This window comes from Falco rusticolus, chromosome W (assembly GCF_015220075.1).
Source record: "Falco rusticolus isolate bFalRus1 chromosome W, bFalRus1.pri, whole genome shotgun sequence".
Taxonomy (NCBI): Eukaryota; Metazoa; Chordata; class Aves; order Falconiformes; family Falconidae; genus Falco; species Falco rusticolus.
Genome location: NC_051209.1, coordinates 1,244,954 through 1,266,001, shown reverse-complemented (window position 1 = coordinate 1,266,001; position 21,048 = coordinate 1,244,954). Strand labels below are relative to the sequence as shown.

Genomic DNA, 21,048 nt, shown 5'->3' with positions numbered 1-21,048 from the left:
GATGAGCCAGCCAGGACTGATGCTCGATATAAACTTGGCTAAACCTCAGATGGCTTCTGCAGAGCTATTCTGTACTGGGTTCAGGGCAACCCCTTTTATCAATATAGCTGGGTGGAGAATGAATTGAGAGCAGCCCTGAGGAGATGGACTTGGGGGTGTTAGTGGATGAGAAGCTCAACATGACCCAGCAATGTGTGCTCGCAGCCCAGAAAGCCAGCTGGGTATCCTGGGCTGCATCAAAGGCAGCATGGCCAGCAGTGCTGCATCCTGCTCTGGGGTCCTCAGCACAGGGAGAACATGGACCTGCCAGAGTGAGTCCAGAGGAGGCCACTAAAATGATCAGAGGCTGGGGCACCTCTGCTGTGAGGACAGGCTGGGAGAGCTGGGGTTGTCCAGCCTGGAGAAGAGAAGGCTCCAGGGAGACCTTACTGCAGCTTTTCAATAACTAAAGGGGGCTTAGAAGAAAGATGGGGACAAACTTTTTAGTAAGGCCTATAGTGATAGGACAAGGGGGTAATGGTTTTAAACTAAAAAAAAGTAGATTTAGATTAGATATTAGGAAGAAATTCTTCCCTGTGAGGGCGGCGAGGCGCTGCCACAGGTTGCCCAGAGCAGCTGTGGGTGCCCCATCCCTGGCAGTGCCCAAGGCCAGGCTGGATGGGGGTTGGAGCCACCTGGGCTGGTGGCAGGTGTCCCTGCTCATGGTAGGGGATGGAACTAGATGATCTTTAAAGACCCCTTCCAACCCAAACCATTGTATGATTCTATGATTTGATCATCTGTGTCCAGTAGGTACCAGGGCTGGGATTACTGCACAGGGGTAGTGTTGGACTATACAGTCCCATGCCATTCACTGATCCCAGAGGCAGCAAGGGGTCTTAATGGAGCCAGACCACCTCCAGATCTCAGCTCCAAGAGGACCCTCTCGACAAGAAGCTGCAGTGCCGCTCTGCAGCTCCACCTGTGGCCGAGTCACCCCCAGACAGATGCCCACGGGTCATCAGAAGGTAGGTGGCTTTTTGATCATTCATCAACTGCTCCTTCAACGGGCAGCCTGGTGCAGGCTTTGTTCTCAACAACCTCCCAGCACCATGACCCCTGGCAGAACCTTCTCCTCGACACCTGGAAGGAAGGGCAGTGGGGCCAGGCGATGCCAGCGTGTCTGGCCAGCACAGCTCTGTGGGTCAAAGGGGCTCCTGCTTGACTCTTTCTGATACCATCTCTGAACTGCTCCATCACCACTTGGCCCAAAGAGCAGCGGATGGACAAACCGGGTCCCAACAACACCAGGTCTTCATATGGACCTACCCAATAGCCTCATGAGAGGGTATGGGAGTAACTACAAACACAGGAAGGAAGGACCTTGTGCCGCTGCAACCCCTTGCAGTTCCCTACATCTGTTACTCCCTTGGTGGCAATCAAGGCAGACACTCCTCTGACTTCCAGTCTTAATTAAATGGCCAGTTTTATCTGCTTGCTGCTCACAGTGGCGTGTTTCTTCAGCAGAAATAGCCCCTCTCCCCCTGCGCTGTTTACTCCTGGGTACCTCAAGAGCATCTGCATCCGCTCCCAGCCTCTGCCAGGCAAGGCTGAACCAGCCAACATGTGCAAACCAGCATTTCCTTCTCTGGGCTTTCAAGTTTATTTTATCCTTCACTTCCCTGGGTGACCCTGGATCCTCGTATTAACAAACAGAAAAAAAAAAAAAAAGAGAAAGAAAAAGCAGAAAACTTTTGCTTTATGTCTCATCTCATCTCATCTCAAATCTCCCTTGCTAATGGCTCCATCTCACTGCAACTCCCACCTTGACCCCATACCTTCTCCCTGAACGAGGAGATCTTGCCCTTGAAGGAGCAAGCTGGGCAAAGCTGATTCCTGGGATGTTTTATGACAGGGTAAAGTGGTAGAGTGCCCTTTATGGTGTTTTGAAAGGAAATTGTACAGGAACAATGTCCCGAGCAGCGTGCCTATTGAAAACCCTTCACAAAAGGGGTTTGCCACAAGAGGAAAAGCAGCTTAATCAGTTGAACTAATCACTGTAGGTGGTTGAGTGTCCCTGAGGGTCTGTAAAATCAAATATAATGGGAAAAGAAATATATCACAGCTTGCCTACGCTCCTTGGTGGAGCTGCTGTCGGATCTGGGACGTTCCCTGCCTGGCCCCGAGCCCGCCGTGACCATCCTTTGGGCCATCCCTATGCGAGACCACGCTCGCCTCTGTGCAAGACCCCGGCTGGGGCCACGTGGATGGGCTGGGATGAGCCCCAGGAGGTCTCTCAAGAACATGGATTCTGGCTGGGGAGTCAGGACAGGGGTGCCTGCCCCCGTGCACTCACCCAGCTACGTTTCCAGCGCGGGCGCAGGCAGGAGGGCTCAGCGGTGCTTACACAATCCTCCTGCTTCAGGAAGAGGAAACCGTCCCTGACAGCCACCCGGGGCTCTCCGGGGAAGGAGGATATTTCTGCCTCCCTAGCTCTGAATCTAATTAAAACCAGAAAACAACACACACACATAAAAGTCAGACTTTTTTCCTGATCATTTAAGTGTAAAGCCAAGCTAGTGGTAGGAAGCAAATTGGGACAACACAAGAGAAAACTTGGGGACATTTCTGTAATCCTGTTGTCAAAAGCCATAAGTATTTGAGGCATGCTCAAGGGAGACAGGGAAAGCACGTGAGTCTCTTTGCTCCCACCCCTTCTCTCTGTGTATGAGCCAGGAGGACCTACACAGTCTTCTGCTCACGCCCCTTATCCCCACGTAAGGGCTTTATAAAGGATGGATTTCCCAGGCACAGAAACACCCCTCTGAAACCCCCATGCAACAGGAGGAGGAAATGACATGAAGCTCAGCCACAGCTAAGGGTGATGGTCCTTCACCTGAGGCTGGCTGTGGTCCCCAACAGCCCTGGCTGGGACAGACAGCGCAACCCCTTGTGACTCTGGTCACCCCAAAGCCTGGAGATACACCAGCCACACACGGAGGAAACACAAGGGATGCACACCTTTTCTGTTGAAGAGAGGAATTCAGATGCCTTTGGGAAAGAGGAGATTGATTAACTCTTTGGCTTTTACTCCATCCTCTCCAAGACATGGGGCTGCATTTCCCTCTGCCATCCTCTCCTGTCCTTGCCCATAGACTGACCACCAAAAGCCCCATGAGATACCAACCAGGATCTAGGCAAACATGAGGATTCCCTTTTGGTAAGGTATTCAGCCTAATTTGACTTTGGAATCCAACAACATGTGATTAAATCGATGTGATTACAATGGCACAAACTTTTTAAGACTTCTCCAGAAACCTTTTCCCAGTCCTCAGCAAAACTGTCCCCTTCCTTAGGTGACACAGAACAATTTCAGTACTCTGTTAACCAGAAGACCAAGAAGTAGGTACAAACTTGCCTGTCTTAACCCACTGCAACTCCATATATTCCTTGTAAATCTTATCTAGACTGGACAAGATTTCTTATCACTGCTACAAGGTGGGTGCAAGCCTCTGTGCATGCATTTCTGGGCTACGGGGTTTGGCCAACCAGACCCTCCATCCCAAAACACATCATACCAGGGTGCCATGAGAACTGCAAAAACCCTGTGCAGCACCAAGCTGACTTGCATTGCTTCGATAGATACTTAAGAGATGGTGTTTTCAATAACTTCTTGAAAAACAAGGGGCTAAACTCTGAGCCCACCTGCCCAAGGAGACCACATCCCAGCACGGATTGTGCTCCACTAGCAGAGAGGCATTGAATTAAGAAGGGCTGGAGCAGAGGACTTGAACAATGGGTCTTTTATGCCCCATATCCCAGAGTATTTTTTTCTCTCAAATTCTTGCAGAAGAGAAGGGCAGGAGAGGTCCTGCCACTGCCATGGGAAGGTTCCTTCTTCCCTAGAGATGGTTGCCTATTGAAAGTCAAACCAAGTTGCCTTGGGCAATATCTAGGTAGGGTGGGTCTTGTGTGGCAGCAAACAGTAGATTAGTGTTTGGGACAACAAAACCCTCATTGGTGTTCAACACTTGCTCACATGGACATCTATGAAAAAACTTGCCTCTGCTGCTCTCTTTCAATGATCCCATCAAGTCGTGATGCCCTCCATCACCCTCATCAGGAGGCAGCAGTTACACCTTGTGTGTCTAAACCAACAGAGAAAACATCAGGTGCAGGATTTCTCCAGGTGAAGTGGGGAGGGTGAGACCTTTCCCTGCTCTCCTGCCCTGATTAGAAGCTCTTTGCAGACCTCACCACCTCCTGTAGGCTTTTAAAACACCTTGTGCAATGAAACCCTCCACCAAATGTGGCTCTGATGTTGATTGCTGCTATCAAAAATGTGTCCAACAGACCCACAAATGGTCCTTAACTGGGAAAGTCACAGCCTGTTTAATGACCCCTCTAATTCGCTCTTTGTATCTGTCTTATGCAACAAATGAAGCATGCATCCCATGGAAAAATGACTCATGGGAAGTAAAACCGTATCATATACACCAGGAGACAGCTATGGCTGCATGCCCATAGGGTTGCTTCTCCCCAAGGGAGTGAAAGGTGTGCAACAGAGACCTCAGGGTAGGTGAGCCGCACTCCTCCACAACAAAGTGACAGCATTTCCCGAGGAAAGGTGATGGGAAGGAAGTGGGAACAGGTGCTATTTATAGCATGGCCAGACATCAGCACATCGTTGTTTTGCATGAGAAATAAAAGGTGCTTTGTTAGCCCAAGAAGTGGCCCCTTCTGAATGTCACCCCCAGGGAGGAGAGAGGAGCCTGCACGTGCTTTGGGGGGAACTGGTATAATTTATAAGAACAGCTGGAAAAAAAATAGGCAGATTTCTGTGTACCAATGTACTTTATCAGCTCTTTTACAATAGCTGTGTTATACAAAGTGCCGGCCAGCCTGAAGGTCAGCTACAGCCAGGCAAGGCCAGCTGGACCATGTATCATGTACAGGTCAGCATGGGGGCTGACTCCTTGAGCTCCACTTGCGAGCAGGGATCGCTGCACATGGCAGGAGGATGCACACCATGGTCACCCAGGACGTGTCATCCTCAGATGAGGCTGGTCCTGGGCATGGAGAGCTGCTGTACCTCGTACAGGCATTGCTCGTGTGGTGCTGCTTGGTTCAGGAGAAGGGGGAAAGCTGCCTGATGAAAACCAGACTCAACTGTGCCAAGACTTTGGGGTCACACCTGCTTCTAACCAACAGAGCAGGACCTCTTTTCTTCTTGCAAATCCATTGCATGTCAACCCTGCTCCCACCCTTGGCTGCTACCAGCCCCTTTCTAAAACTAGCTCTTCTACCCTTGTGTCCAGGCATCCAGAGCTGCTTCCTCACTCCACTCTCAACCCACACACCACCAAACAGCCCTGCTCAGCCTCTCCCAAGCCTTGCTGCCTCTGATGTCCACAGTCTTGCAATGTTGACTCTCTCTGTATCCAGATGAGGTTTAAAACAAAAAGCCTGTAACTCCCAACTGCTTTGCTGGCCACAAAATCTCATCCTGAGGGATGTTTCTATCACCTGTGTGGCTCCACCAGCTCTGAAATGAAGCTTTTCTCCCCTAGAATGATGCCTGGGACATTAAGATAACAGCACTGCAATAAACTGTGAACAGCTTCATAACCTGTTTGTGCTCCAATACAGTCTGAAGTTTTTTTCCTATTCCCTTTCTTCCCCATATTTCTACCATGCTTTTCTCATAAATTAAGTATTCTGAGACCTCACTTACTGCTAGAAATCGATTTTAAGCAGTCAGTGCTCTCTGGGGGCATCTTAAGCGGCACCAGAAGGACTAAGACCACCCTCCTAGTCCCAAACGCACCACAGGGACAAGGGGACCCTGAAACCCCCCAGCATCAAACCATATGGTGCAGGGAAAAGGGGGGTGCTGAGGTTTCCAGCTGAAGTCTAGGGGATGAAACCATGCCTTTTCTGCTTAAACTATTATTTAAGAGACTGTTGTTTTACTCCAACTCCCTCTACCCGGAGTTAGCTTTTTGCAATTAAAATGAATGTTTTTTCTGTCTAAGCTTTGACACAACCATGGATGTCCACAGAGGACTTGGGCAGGACTACATACCTTCTGCTCTTTCCATTTTATTTCATTCATGACTGCTTAGATCTGAAATGGCCCCATGTCTCCTCCTGTGTGATGCTGTATCAATTGGGTTTTAAGGCTTCTGTCTCTCCTCCTGGGATATTATCCTAGCGCTACCTGGTCTGGGCTGCATCTCACCCCTCTATCTCCCAACCCCAGCCCAAGGCAGTTTCTTTTGCTATCTCTCCTTGCCACCTGTGCAGGAGGCAGGGATGCCCTGGGGGGCTGAATGCTTCTGTCTGCTGATGGTTTATCTAAAGGGATCAGAAAGGAAAAGAAACAGAAACACACATCTGTGATTCCTCTGTTTTTTTTTACATGGGAGGGAAGAACCAACAGGCAGTTCCATGGCTCTGGTTCAGCGCAGCTTTGGGCATGCAGCTTCAGGAGGAGACCCCTTGGCTGTGCAGGTCTGCTTTCCCGCAGCATCGTGCAGTTTTTGGATGGCAGAGGAAGACCTGCTTGGTGAGCCGGGATGGGAACAGGATACTCCAGCGTCCACCAACATTTCTTGGGGAGCCCAGCCCAGTGCTACAAGGGAAGCCCACCCAACTCGCTCCTGCAACATAAGCAGACTTCTGCTTGGTTTTAACTACATCTGGCGATCACCCAGCTGAAACAAGACATTTTGTGTTTGTTTCTTTTTCCCCTTAAATCACAAGCCTAAATTGCCTCTTAAATTGCATACAGGAAAAAAGGAGGGTGCCCCAAAGAGGAGAGAAAATGGAGTTTGCTGCTGCTGAACTGCTCTGCCTACAAAAGAATGTTTCTATGACACCTGAGCAAACTCTTTTCAGCTGTTTTTTGGTCTCTTGGTAAAATTTGGGAAAACCGAACCACACACAGACTTAATTGCATCATGGCTGTTCATGAGCCGAGAAGTGATGGGGAGATTTGAGGATACACTCCAACTACTACAGGTGTCTGTAGGACCTCCCCAGAAATCCCCCTGTGAGGCATCACAGCTCAGACACAGATTTCAACTCATTCTAGGAGAAAACATTGGCCACTTTTCCTCCTGTTCAATCACATTAACCTTGCAAACTCCTGGTTTTAGAAATGCTTTACTGCCCCAGTTGATTCAGCCGCAGTAGAACACGTCGGCAGAAATAAAGCTGTATGTACAACTAACTCCCTTATTGCCCACTTATTTTCACATTTAACCACAGTCACAATTCCTATCAAGGACCCTAGGTGCCCTCATATAATTAAATATGCAATTTACACAATTAAATATCCAATTGACCCAATTAAATTTACTCAATGGATTGAAATCACCAGTGCCACAGGAATGCAGCTGCCTATTCCGCACATCCCCTCCTTCATGCAGACAGGCATCCAAGGCTCACTGCAAACCCCTCTCAACTGGTATGATTGCAGGTGACCCTGAAAATCAGCAGATTTTGCTTTCCAACAGAAAGAGAGGAAGCAAGTCGCAAGGACTCAAAGCTTTTGCAGATAATACGTTGCCAGCTGCCTCTTCTAATACAAATTGGGGGATCTGGCTATGCTGGAATAAGCGTAAGGGGAAGAGGAGGTCCTTAAGACACTCCTGGAGCCATACAGGACATATCCTGGATTTAAAAGACAAACCAGGGGGATGGACACACTCTGCATTTTCAGGACATTAGAGCTCAAATAAAAGTTTATACATTAACCCAACGGTGGCAGCTGCTAAACAGCAGTATTGTCCAAAGACACTCCCTGACACAGTGTGGGAAAATGTGCAATGATAGAAGAAAAAATAAATTAAAAAAACAACATTAAAGAGATTTCACCTACCTCCGGTCATTTCTCCTCCTTCTGAACAGCTTTTTGGTGTGTGCGATTTCAGCTTCATGAGGCAATGGATGGTAACCCTGTAAAACAGAGAGAAAAGCAGCGATCAGCTTCAAGATACAGGAGGCATCAGTACGGAAGGGGTCACAGTGAGACAGAGCCGTTACACCCGACGTGAGCATGATAAAAGAAACAGTTCCTATCCAAACATCCTTACAATATCTCAGACCCTGTCGAAGCAGGTCTGGAAATCCACAGACTTCTTGTATCCCCTCAGGGCCATTGCAATGAGCAGGGAATGAAGTTATCTGCAATTTCTATATGGGAGAAACCACATAGGGCAAATAACCGGACCACGTATGGATAGATCCCAATGTATAGCATCTACAGGGAATTCACCCACTTCACGCATGACACTGATGCACCTAAACCAGCCACTTTCACTGGGTCATTTCCTTAGTATTTATATATTTATTTAAAACCTAGCCGTAAAAATGTCTGTAAAGGGATGATGCTCAGCACTGTTTTAAGGATACTGGAGTAAGCCACCACAAGCCACAGCTGGCAGGTCCGCTGGGGCTGTGCCCCCATGCCATTGGCAAGTCAACAACCACATCATGGGCACCTCGCTGATCCTGCCCACTGCGAGCCAGTCAACCCCTGCCACCCCTGCGGAAGGGATGGGTGGCATACACCTTACTGGGAACCACTGGGATGACAAGGATGCTCAGTGATTTGCCCTAGCCAAGCCAGTGGAAAATCTCCATGTGAATCAAGCTGCTATCTTGTCCTGTCTCCACCGGAGGTGCCAACTCTCTCACTTGTATCTCTATCTGATAAGAGGGATGCTGTATTTACCATCCTGCTGTGGGCATCCTGAGGCTTTGTTAATGTCAGCAAAGTGCTCTGAGGTTCCTGGATGAAAGGCACTATGTAAGGGCAAAGTATTATTTATTTTCCAGGGGGCACAGAGCTGTCATAACCATAATGAATTTTATTTATGCAGTATTGTACCTCCCCGGCTGGCAATAAAAGCCCTGTAAAAGTCACTCCTTTTATTTCCATTGCAATCTATCTTAGCCTCAGAGCTCCAGCCACTGCTGGTGAATCACTACGCGCGAGGGGCCACGAGGGAGCAGCCTGGGCCAGGGCAAGGGCTGGGTGGGAATGTGCCTCATTAAGCAGCAGCTTTGCCACATTGGCATGACAACATAACACACCAACTTCAAAAAAAACAGTCCCTCTCTCTGTGCATGAAAAGCCTTAAAAATGACAGTTAATTTTAGTAGCAGTTACTGAGACAATATTATTTTGAGTTCCTCTGGTGGAAGAGGTAATGGAGGAGAAAGGTTGCTGAGGATAGTAATGAATTTAGGCTTGCAGACTGGAGAAAGCATCCCCAATTCCAAGACCAACAGGGTTTATTGTGACCATCCACCCCCGGCCATCTGCAGAGAGCCCGGACTAACTGCCACTGCAGCAACTCTGCAGCTCCCATGGCAGCTGGAGCCCTCCAGTTGGGAGACCTTTGCTCTTGGAGACTTCAAGCAATGAACTCATCAAGCCCTTGGGGAAGTCCTGCTGCTGGCTTGCATGTCCCCATTTGACCTTTGTTTTGGCTGCAGTCTTGAAGTGTGCTTCCTGAGAAGGTAGTTTCCCTTTTAACTTTCTTCTTCACTTTTAACTCTTCCAGAGAAAATTGGATACGCTGCAATCATACGGTGTAGCACAGGCATTAGAAAGCACGTTCAAGAGTAATACCCAGTCTCAGTGAGCAAATGATCTTTTTCTCCCACTGAAACACCCTTAACACCCAGAAGTGCCACATCAGCCACAGCATCCTATGTGATCCTGTATAGCAATGGTACAGGGGCCATCGTTACATGAAGCTGCCTTAGCCTTCTTGCACATCTGCTCATCCAGCCAGGATCTGCTCATCTATGTGCGCTTTCCTGATGTTCTGTGGGCCTCCGCTCACATCCCTGCATCCAGCACCAGAAAAAACTCTCCTCATGCTCCCTAGATCTCACCTCACTGCTCACACAGAGCCCATCTTTGACTAATAAGAGGTAGTGTGGGAGTAGGGAAAGGTGGCAACTTGCTCTCCTGGGGCTGTGGTTAAATTATCACCAGGTCTGACCTGGGCTCCTGCAGCCAAACACCTCATGGTTAGTTCTGTGTGGCATCTTTGATGTCTAATAGCTTAGAATCATACTGAACCTTCTTCATTGCTGAGGGCTGTGGTTTGAGTCTTCCTCATTGCTTATGTTCCCAATCACTTATCTTCACGGAATGCATAGGAGGAGCTTAATATCTCTAAGATCTCTGTTCCTCTGAAAATTTGCTTGAAGTTGGCCAATGGGTACCAAATCGAGTGAGAAAAGGAAGGGAGGGAGCAGACACACACAGCCCAATCACATCAGCCATGCTAGTTTAGGAAATCAGGCTAAAAATAGTACAATACTCAGTGAGGCCATTTCCAAATGTTGAGCTACCACAGCAGGCTAAAGCTTGGGGTATTTTTAAGAATTTAAGCTGCTTTGCAGGCACATGTGCAAATACAACTACCCTGATGTTGTAGCTCATGACGTGTCCAAAACTCAGCGCAGCACCTGAGGGACCATCAGCACTCAGACTCTCATGGAGAGGAAGGCAAAATGGCAGTTTATTGAAAGACACAGGCACTTATATACTAGTAGCAGAGCCAGCCCCTTCGTGGGTGGTTTTCTACTTAGTTCCTATGTTTCCGTCACAACACGTGATCTTCCGCATTGCCACATCCCTATGCTACTACACCCTGAAAAAATGAAACTATCTGTGCAGACAACAAGGACCTAAAGCACTGATTTCCTCAATGCGAAGCCTTCATTAAAGTCTCAGGAGCTGCCTTTCTGCTCTTTCCAACTAGAAACCATGTGTACGGTGGTGCATTGCTGCAGGACCTCCTTGCAGAGCATCTCTGTGCTTCCTCAGACCTCTTCCCACCACCAGCAGACAGCACAGGGGTGAGAGATGGATTAATGACATGGGAATAAGGCTCCTAATCCAAGGAGTGCTCCTGGACGCTGCCCATGTCTGAACAAAGGAGAACTTCATGCCTCCATTAGGAAAATCAAGCATCTCACTTCTCCAGCTGAGCAGTTGCCTTCCCTAGTCCTAGTCATGAGACAATGTTTTGGAAAAAAACAGTCACTGATCCCTATTCCAGTCTATTTTGGTGCCTAAACAGAGCTAAAATTGGAAGGGAGAAAAGTTGGCTTCTTTTGTGCAGCAGGCTGATGTAAAAGGAAGTATCAGCAACTTTCAAGAAGGGTGGAGTGGCTGCAAGACGGCCGAGGGTGCTGGGTGGGGACGGACCAGAGTCCCAAGGGCACGGTGAGCGCCTTGATGACGTGGCTCTTGGGCTTGTCTGAAGGCTGCTCCCCACCATGGGTCATGCAGGACAGTAGTGGAAGTGCCTTCAATAGAGCTGGCTTGCTGAGGACAACGTGGATCTGAAACACAGCTCTTCCATCTTTCAGCGGACACACTATAGGAAGCTGAAATTCCTGAGCAAAACCGAAGGGAAATGTCTTTCAAGGCTGAAGACCACCTTCTGCTCTGCAATGGGTCTACAAGAAGACCTATACAAGAGGGATGTTTTTTGCTCCTGCTAGGGCCAGAAGACACCATCAAGCTCAGGTGCTCATGGTTTTCATAGGCAGGTTTGCAACTTCTCAGTGGGCAGCAAAATCACATTTGACCTCTGTTGGGGCTCTTGCTGTATTGAATGATTATACTGAACTCTGAAGCAAGTGGAAAAATACTGAAGAAATAAGACGAGGTTACGGCCAGAACAGTGGGATGAAGAAAAAGGAGCAAATTGCAGATGTTTGCTCAAAACCAAGGCCAACGGGACGTGATAAGAGGAGCTGGGAAACCGCAGAAAGGAGCCTACATGCCAGAACAAGCAGAAACAGAAATCTTCCCAGTAAACAATTGTTAACCAATCATATTATTATACGCTTGTAAAATAGCCAACCACATTATTGCACGCTTATAGAATGCCTTATAAAAGTCTACCTGGTTTGTACAATAAACGGATCAGATCTTGAACTCTGTGAGTATTTGAATCTGACTCCCGCTCGCCCGAAATGCCCGCAGCAGACCTCTCTCCCACACTGGTTTTATTTTGCAATTTATTCACAGGTGGCTGGAGGAGAACATAACAAACCAACGTTTCAGTGCTGCTGAACCTGGAAGTAAGGGGTGTTGGAAAAGGAAAGAAGGAGCCCATGGTCTCAGGAAGAATCACTAATAGGGGTCATTTTCAATTTTGGAGCTACATACTCTGCAGTTTACATGATGGGAAGCTTGGAGCAGAACCTGAGACGCCCATGGGACTTCTAACACATGTACATGTAAGTCAAGTTTAAATCATAAACATGCACACTCTAACAAGAAAGGCCAACAGCTCTGGCAAAGAAGGGGCGCTCAGGACTGGTCTGCTCTCCAGGCCAGTCCCCTAGAGAGCAGCTATGCTGTGATGTGTGTATTCATTTTTAGATGTTTCAGGGAAAGCAGCTCTTGGAGAAGGGAAGGTGATGTCTGGCAAGCTTAGGTGACTGTCATATGGACAGCCAGCATACGCCAAGGGAAATCTGTCATCTACTGAAGATGCTGCAAACAGACAGAGGGAGGGGAGCAGGTCTGATGCCCACGTGCACTCCTCTTCTAATGAAGGTATCTGCCCAACCCTCAACCCCATCCACCTGCCTGTGGGAATCCAGAAAGCCAGCAGCTGCCTCTCCACTGCCCCAGACCCATTTACATCAAAGTTTAATGAAAGAACAAAGAAAAAGCTTTCAAGATCTTGTTGGCAATCTGCAGCAATGCAAGACCCTCCACCTCTCCCCCCAAGAGATACCTGCCCCTTCCCAGCAATGTCCCTCTCCTGAGCCACCCCACATCTCAGCCCAGTAACCTTCAGGCTTCTGGCTGGGGAGGGACATGAAGAAGAGGGGCAGGACCAGAGGAGGGAAGTGTTGGGTTTTGAGCTACCCTGCTAGGAGCCGAAGCTTTGCTATCCTTTTTCTCATGCCTCCTCTGCAGCAGCATCAGCTGAAGAAGTTGGAGGACAGCACCAGCTTTGCCTTTTACTGGTGATGGTAAATCACACGGCGAATCACCAGGAGATGAGCAGAAACAAGGCAGAGGTTTTTGCTGCTGGTGGTCCTTCTGTGACCATCCTTAGGCAGCAAATCCCAGGGACTCCTTGGGCATCTGACAACTGCCTTATGAAAGGGATGGTCCTAGTTGGGACCAGCCGGCACCCTCCCTCCTTCTCCTCTACCTCTGCACTTCTCAAGTGCAAATGTTGTCTGGGGTGGCCAAATTCATGGGTCTTCCTCAAAGACTCTAGGGGCTATGAGAGTTCATATGGGAGCTAATGGGGTTCATTGCTTCATCCCCATGGTCTTCATGTGTAATGCAGCCTGACTTTCTGATGTGAAACCTCATCCCACTAAGTGACTGCCTTCACTCATATCCATTCATTCAGCCTCTTCCATAGATGTTCCCAAGCAGCAGAAACACTCCCAGCCCATGACAGTCAAGCAGGTGAAGATGCCTGAATAGGACGCATCAACACTGAAACCCTGTGAGTGAACAAAAGGTTGAGAAAAGCAACTGGACTGATGGGAAAAAAAACAATGCTGGGGTGATGAGAGAAGGAAAAGAAATGATCCATATCACAGGATCAGTCTGCATGAGCTTCATCTCAAGAGCCTTTTGTGCCCTCAAGAAACATCTCCACCCTTGCTTATCTTAAAAAAATGGTTGCAGAAGGCCTGAACAAAACAAACAGGTTATTAGCCCTGCAGTAGGTGCCAGGAGCTTTGCTCGGTTTTATTGCACACAAAGGTCAGGGTGGGATTTCTTTTCTGGGAAGGTGGGAAGGGTGAGGTGGGGCTGGGTTCATGGCAGCCTTGAAGATGACCTATCTGCCTGCACAAAGGCAACAACAGAAATACCAAGGTTGGAGGGAACATAAAAAAATAAATATACTGTGGTTCCAGTATGCAGAAACCAACCCAGTGACTTGTGACACCCCATTTCATCTGCCTATAGAATGGATTATCTGTAGCAGGCAAGTCTGGGACAGCGCAGAGCTGCAGATATATTCAACTTTTATTGTGCTGGTCCCACACTCATGGTGCTGAAGGGGTCCATACTCAGTACAACCAACCCAGCCATCCAATTACACATGAAAAACATGGCAAAGGCATCGCTACCTTCCCACTAGCATCATCCCCATCTCCTCTACCCACCATTTATCAACACACGTTAAGTCCTGTGGGCACTTCCAGCAGAGCCATCTCCTTCGAGGCCACTTGCTGTTGCCCCTTCCCCTTCCAGAAACTCCCACAGCACTGGTCTGCAACTCACTCTCTTCTCTTACACAAGGGGAATTTTTTACCTCTTGAAAGGAGAGGGCTGAGGCATTAACCAAAGCCTTGACCTGCTTTGGAAGCCATGGAAGAATACCGAACAATGTCAGGAAGCTGCCTGGAAATAATTTCCTCTCTTAAAATTTAAGTGATAAATCTGTTCCTTCAAATTGCAAGCTATTCATTTTTCCTGGAAGGTCCTTATAATAATAGTTGCTTTTGAATAAGGAATTAGTTGGTGCTCAACATCAATGGAATAGAAAGTGCAACAATTTTACAAAATACTTGTCACCTAAGGTAAAAGGCAGGTAAATCCTCACAGCACTTCGTGGTTGCAGCTCTCCCATCACTCCTCACCCACATGGCACCCTCCCATCACAGCACACATGGGTCCTGGCAACCTCCAAGGATGCTTCAACCTCAATCACTGGAGCCAGGGGCAAATTAAACTATAGGGTTGGCAAAGTGGATTTAGTTTCCAGCCACCTAGCAGCTAGAAATGGAGCAAAAGTCCTCCAGCTTTGCCACCACTGATGTGGCAAGTCCCATGGCAGAGGATGGATGCTCTATGGGACCTTGACAGTAGCACGTGCTTCCCCGATGAATCATGGCACGGCGCGACATGCCTCAAAGAGGAGGCATAGGAAGTTTTTTCTTGGGAGATGTCCCAGTTTGGAGGATTTCCTGATGAACTGCATCTTTGGGGAGCACACCATGAATCACACATCGCCAGCAAAGATGGAATGCGCAGCTGCAGCACGCATGCCTTGGTGATGAGCACCTTGGAGGTGACTTTCTCCAAAAAAAAAAGGTGGGAGCAGAGAGGAGTGATGGCCGTGATGGTGATCAGTGGTGATCAGGACTGTCACAGCTAAACACCACTCTTTATTTACAACTAAAAACACTGGCACTATTTCCTATAGGGCTCTGCCTTCCCACATTGCCCCAGGGACGCAACCTCCAGGACTGCCACTTGCTGAGCATCACTGCTGGTCTACACGACCCCTCTTGTGACTCGAAGAACTATCATTTAGACCCTTACAGAAAGCAGACACCCAGCTAGAGGGAAGACAGCATTTAAAATGGCATTAAATACTTGACAGCAGCTAAGCTGTCCCACTACACCCCTCTGCAGCCGGCTCTGGGATGGAACAAAAGACACACAGAATGGCAGAACAACCCAGTGTGAAAATCCCCATGCGGGATGCAGGATGCAAATGCAATTAAGGCGTTAGAATAATCAGGCAAAGCATCCCAAGTGAAATGTACCAAGTGAACCTTCCTCAATGCCTTCTGCTAATTACTGACAGTGAGTTTTCCAGGGTCTATTTTTAACTCTTGGTCCCTAAGCTCTTGAATTATACATAATAAAACTAAAATCCAGGACAAAGTCTCCTAGGAAGAATTGCCTCTGCAAACACACACGTGCACATCAGTGCAACCAGGACAGGCAGGAAGAAAAGCTCAGCTGTTGCCACCAAGCCCTGGCTAAGCCGCCGAGATGGGGACAGGCTGGAAACGCTGCTGCATTGAAACAGGGTGCTCCAGACACACCGACACGGACATGTGGTGCCATAGGAAGAATATAAATAACAGACAAAAGAAATCCCCTTTTGTTACAAGAATCTGCAAATCCAAAATCAGTTACGAGCTGACTTAGGAAACGGAGTTTTTTCCCATGTTATAGCAAAATGGGAACAATACTTTGTGAGTGGAAGTAACTCTAATTGTTTTAACTGATGTTATTTTAGTGTTGTTTAGGTTTATTGTTTATTTGTATGTATTTCCTCTGCCCTGGCCAGGCTTAAAAACAAACCTTACTGTCAGCAGTAAACCATCCCATCCATAGAAAAATACATTTATCCAGTAAATATAGATATAACCACACCATTGCTTGGAGTCCTTAAATGCAGAATATTCCAAGAACCATTAAAATAAACAACGTTGGTGACCTGGGTTTGCTTTCCCCAGGAAAAGGGAGCCTTTTTCAGCTAATATTGGGAATAAATACCACCCACATCACTTGTGACCACGAGGTACCACACCTGGCATTTGGTTTGTGATCTGCCCAGGTAGCCCAAGCTCATTCTGAGAAAGGGCTGTGCTGCTCTGAAAAGCTTTTCCTACATTTTCTGCGGCTTTTGCCAGTTTAGGGGTGAGGGAGGAATTACTTTAGTTGGGGTGTAGAGTGTTATGAGGTTGCTATGGGAATATTTGTAACTCGAGCTGTTTCAGTCCCTCTGGGACCTCGCATTTTTTTAAAGTATACTTTTCCTCTATATTTTTCATGTTCTCCAGACTGGTTTTCCCTGTCTCTTTTCCCCTTCAAAGCCTAGCACTCTCCATTTATGCACCTCAATGTGCCATTTGACCATGCCTCTCCAGCTGAGATGAAGCAGGTAGGTGAGATGGCAGGACCTCAACACCTCCCCATTGTGCTGTTGTGGTGGACAGCATCATGAGGAAGAGACCTGCAGGCAGAATAGGGACTCCCCAATGAATTTATAAGGTGGTCTATAAACACAGCCCACAGGACATCAGGGAATTTGGGACCAGCGCCCAGGTTACCCCCTTAGCTGGAAGGTCTGTTGAAGGTCTGTGCAATCCCCAGCACTGCTACAGCCTGCCCTGGCCGGGTATGCTCACCTCGAACCTCAGCATTGCTCTCAGCAGAAGGTAAGGGCTGTACCCAAGTATATTTTAATCTCACCTTTATTATTAACAAAAGATTGCATATTTTCCATGTGCATTTGTGCAGTCCCCCAGAACCAGGCCCCCACAAATCTTCTCCTCTTGGGTGGACCAGTGTTTCAGCCTACAGAAGCTCCAGCTCATGCAAACTCCCAGGAGCTGGGACAGTCCAACGGTGATGAAACCCCTTATTTGCAGAGTGATAACTTCATAACCTTACAAACAAGAGGCGGCTTCTCTTTTCTTTCAATGTGGGTAGATCCAGAGACTCTAGGAGAACTTTCCCACCACTCAGCCCTTGGCACTTCCCATTGGAGGCCTTCCAAGTGCATGAAGTTTTGCAACACCCTAAGATCACAGGCAATAGTTAATAAGTAAATGAGCATTTGTTGCCATGATGCGTATCACTGTAATCCATGCACTGCTCCACCAAAGCAAAAGGGAATTTTGCCATCAACTTTAATGGGGGGGGGGGGGGGGGGGTAGGGGGTGGCAGCCCTTCTTGTTCCACCAGTGGACCTTTCTTTGTAGATCTCATGGCTGAAGCAAGCTGTGCAGAATATCACCGTCCTTTCCTTCTCTGAGACCCTTGTATTTTGCTGGAAACATTTTCACACAACAGATATTCCTGTTTGCAGCTGGCTGAAGACACAGCCAATGCACTTTCCCCAGGACTATCCCACAAAGAAATGTTTTTTTCTCCTTTCTGAAGTCTCTGCATAGTCTAGCTCAGCCCAGAGAAAGCAAGTGAGTTATCCCACGTTGCAGCCACCCCAGCTCGGAAAATACCCCAATGTGTAAATGTCAATTTAATACTATAAAAGCCTCATTCTTCCCTTTGAAAAGTCCCACTCCTTTGCAAGAGTGTGGGCTGTGCAACACAAGGGCTTGACTTTCTCCTTGCCAGGTTGCTGGCAGTTCGTACCTGGATAGAAGAAACCGCTTCTTGAATGTCCGTCTGCTCCCTCCCAGGATTTTCCTTTTATGCATCGAGGACTAAGATTCCTCCTGCTGTAATGGGTTTTAACACAGGGACAAGCACAGAAAACATTATGCACTTGCCACAGAGTATCAATCATATCACATCATATATTAATTACACTGGTGGTTTTTCACTGGTGCTTTGCAGATCTCTGGGAGCCATGGACTACTTTGAACAGTAAAAAGAGGACGAGTAAAAAAAGCATGTTTGTAGCTGCTTTACAGCAGTCTCCAAATCTGACATTTGGAAATGGATCTGGCATTGCCACCAGAAATAATCCTGAAAACCTGTTTTTATATCCAAAGGTGCTGCAGGCTAGGCAGCAAGACAGCCATATCCACTCTCCTGCATCTTGCAAAGGCTGAACTTTAACCATGATAACTCCAAACTCATTTCGTGTTGGCCAAGAGGATGTACCTTCAGGTGTTTTAACAGAACCAAGTGGGGACAAAGATCAGATTTAGATTAGATATTAGGAAAAATGTCTTCACTGAAAGGGTTGTCAAGCATTGGAACAGGCTGCCCAGGGAGGTGGTGCAGTCACCATCCCTGGAAGTATTTAAAACATGCAGTGCTTAGGGACATGGTTTAGTGGTGCTGGGTTAACGGTTGGACTCTATGATCTTAAAGGTCTTTTCCAACCTAACCGATTCTAAAATTCTATAAGAATCAGCACTAAGACTCAGCAAACCAACCCAGCTCCTGGATATTTTCATGTGCCAAATGACCAGCACCAAAGACCTTGCTCACTGGGATGTCTTGCGTCACGTTGCCCCTATTCACTAGGGCTTTTTTAGCTCCTTTCTGCTTTCCTTGGTGCCCTTCTTGCTGGCATTTTTGCACCCACACGATGGGCTCAGCTCCAGAAACTGGGAAAGGTCTGAGATAGCAGTCACCAAGAACAGTATGGCCAACAAGCAGGAAGGGGCTTGACAGGAAAACTGCAGATGAACTTCATGATGAGCAACTTGGAATTGGCTGTCAAACTGCTCACTACCAAAGAGAGCTGGGAATTTTGGCAACTAGTACATTCCCCCTGTCCATTCAGCTGGCTCCCTTCTCTATCCAGGACGCCTGCCTGCCACTGTCAGCACTGTAGTCACCAGCATCCTACAGATGCTATGCCTTCAACAGTAGTTTGAAGTCACGCAGGGACCCTATAGCAGCCCTGGGATGCAAAATGACGTCTCCCATGCTATACTCCAGACTCACCTGGGTAGCTCTCCTGTGCATCTACCTACAGCCTTAAGGTAGCCAAGTACCTTGCCAAAAGTGGCTTTAAACATCCTCACTGGCATATTGCTCTCTGCCCACTGTACACAGTTACACCTGTGTACAAGATGCTAAAGGCACGTGGGTCCTTCCTCCTGCCTGCATCTCTGCTGGGAATAGAGAAAACCTGGCGAGCCAGTATGGCTCAAGCCTGCCCTTCCCAAAACCAAGTCATCAGACGCCTGTGTCTCTGTGCTTGGCAGCCTCAGCCTTTCTCTCCTTATCACTGCCAAAAATTATTCCTTTAACATCCATGGCCTTTTGCCAGCAAGAACGCTGCGCAAGGAGCAGAACTGTCTCCTCCACTCCTCTGACAAACCTAAGAAACAAAAGCTAGGATCTTCCTCATGCGAACAAACAAACAAAAAATAGTAATTCCCACCAGCTAAGAAAAGCTGGAGGTTAATATAAATTCCATGGATGAGAGGGGGAAACAGAGCTGCATTCAAAGACTCGATGGCTAACCACGCTTCCTTTGTCTGGCAACTGCCCGCTCCCCCAGCAGTTATTGAGGAAGTTAGACGAGCGCTGTATTTGTTCCAGCTGCAGATTTCCCTTAACCCCTGGCAGTGGTGTTTTCAAAAAACACAGATCTTGTTTTCTGATGGTGGCTTTTCATTTTCGTGCATGCCACAGATACAGTTATTAGCTTTAAGTGCTGTCATTCATAGATTAAAAATAAAGAAAAAAAACCCCTTTGCCGTCCTAAGAAGTCCAGGCTGGATGAGCAAAAGGGGGATTAAAAGAAGGTTTTCAGGAATTAGCTTGGAACAGGAAAGAAGAAGATAAAGCCATTATAAAAGCTTGTGCTAATATAGGAGTCCTTTTTGTTGTGTTAATGCAGCCACACAAATTCCTATGAAGGTTTATTAGTCAGGTCATATAAACTGCTCCCCTTCCTCTTCTGATGATAAAATCAAGGCTATTTTCCCCCACTAAAATGTTCCTCTCTCTCAATTAAGAGGAAAAAAATTTTTTTTTTTTTTCCAAGACAGTGTTTGTGGCATACACAAGGCTACGGGTGAGGCTGATGCCTTCAGAAGAGCAAAATACAGACACTGAAATTAAGGTACCCGTTTAGAGACTACACTACTGGGATGCTCCCCGTAAAGTAAGCACAGCACCAGGTTTGTGGTACCCAATGCTGAATAACTTGATGGAGATGGGACATGCAGCACCTTCCCCTTCCATCATCCCAGACCTGCTATAGCATCTGCTGTCCCATGGTACTTCAGTCCAGTAAATCATTTACTTTATGTGAATCTGCTCCTAAGTCTACTGTTTGTCTTGGCTCTTAGCCAGCCAAGCACTTAGGCACATGCTTAAAGTTAAGCATGAGAGTAAACAGATTGAAGTCAGGGGGACTTAAAATTAAGCACATATTTCAAGGATTTGCTGGATAAGGGCCTTAACCCCAGTGCATGGTGTTTAACTGGGATGATTCCCAGCTGATTAGCTACATTGGACCAGGCAACAAATGGTTTCTGTTTTGCCACCACGCTAAAGGCTTGGCTTTAAAGAAACCTTGTCTAGCCTCCAGACAAAGCGTGCCTTTCTTTAATTATACCTGCCTGTGAAATACCTTCCAGAAATCCCCACCCAAACAAAGCCTCAGGAAAGGAAATAACGGAAATTCTTGATGGTTTCCACAGAGGAAACGATCCTAACCAGTGAGACAAGGTGCATGTAAGATGAGGCTGATGACTGTTCCTACTGTACATGGCTCCTAACCCAGAGAGACTCCTTAAATCTCCAGCAGAAACTCTAAGCTACCACAGTCTTCATCTCCCAGGGCAGGAGCCTTCTTGAACCTG

The 21,048-nt window shown here is 47.5% G+C and overlaps 1 protein-coding gene across 3 annotated transcripts in view; it reads right to left on the bottom strand.

Annotated features, from left to right (window-relative positions):
* LOC119140887 (CBP80/20-dependent translation initiation factor-like) overlaps window positions 1–21,048 on the bottom strand; it is a 147,844-nt gene that overhangs the window by 59,109 nt on the left and 67,687 nt on the right. For all 3 annotated transcript variants that reach the window (XM_037372552.1, XM_037372553.1, XM_037372554.1), the window contains one exon: window positions 7,865–7,941. In XM_037372552.1, the coding sequence (XP_037228449.1) occupies window positions 7,865–7,941 (77 nt within the window). The remainder of the gene's footprint in view (window positions 1–7,864; window positions 7,942–21,048) is intronic.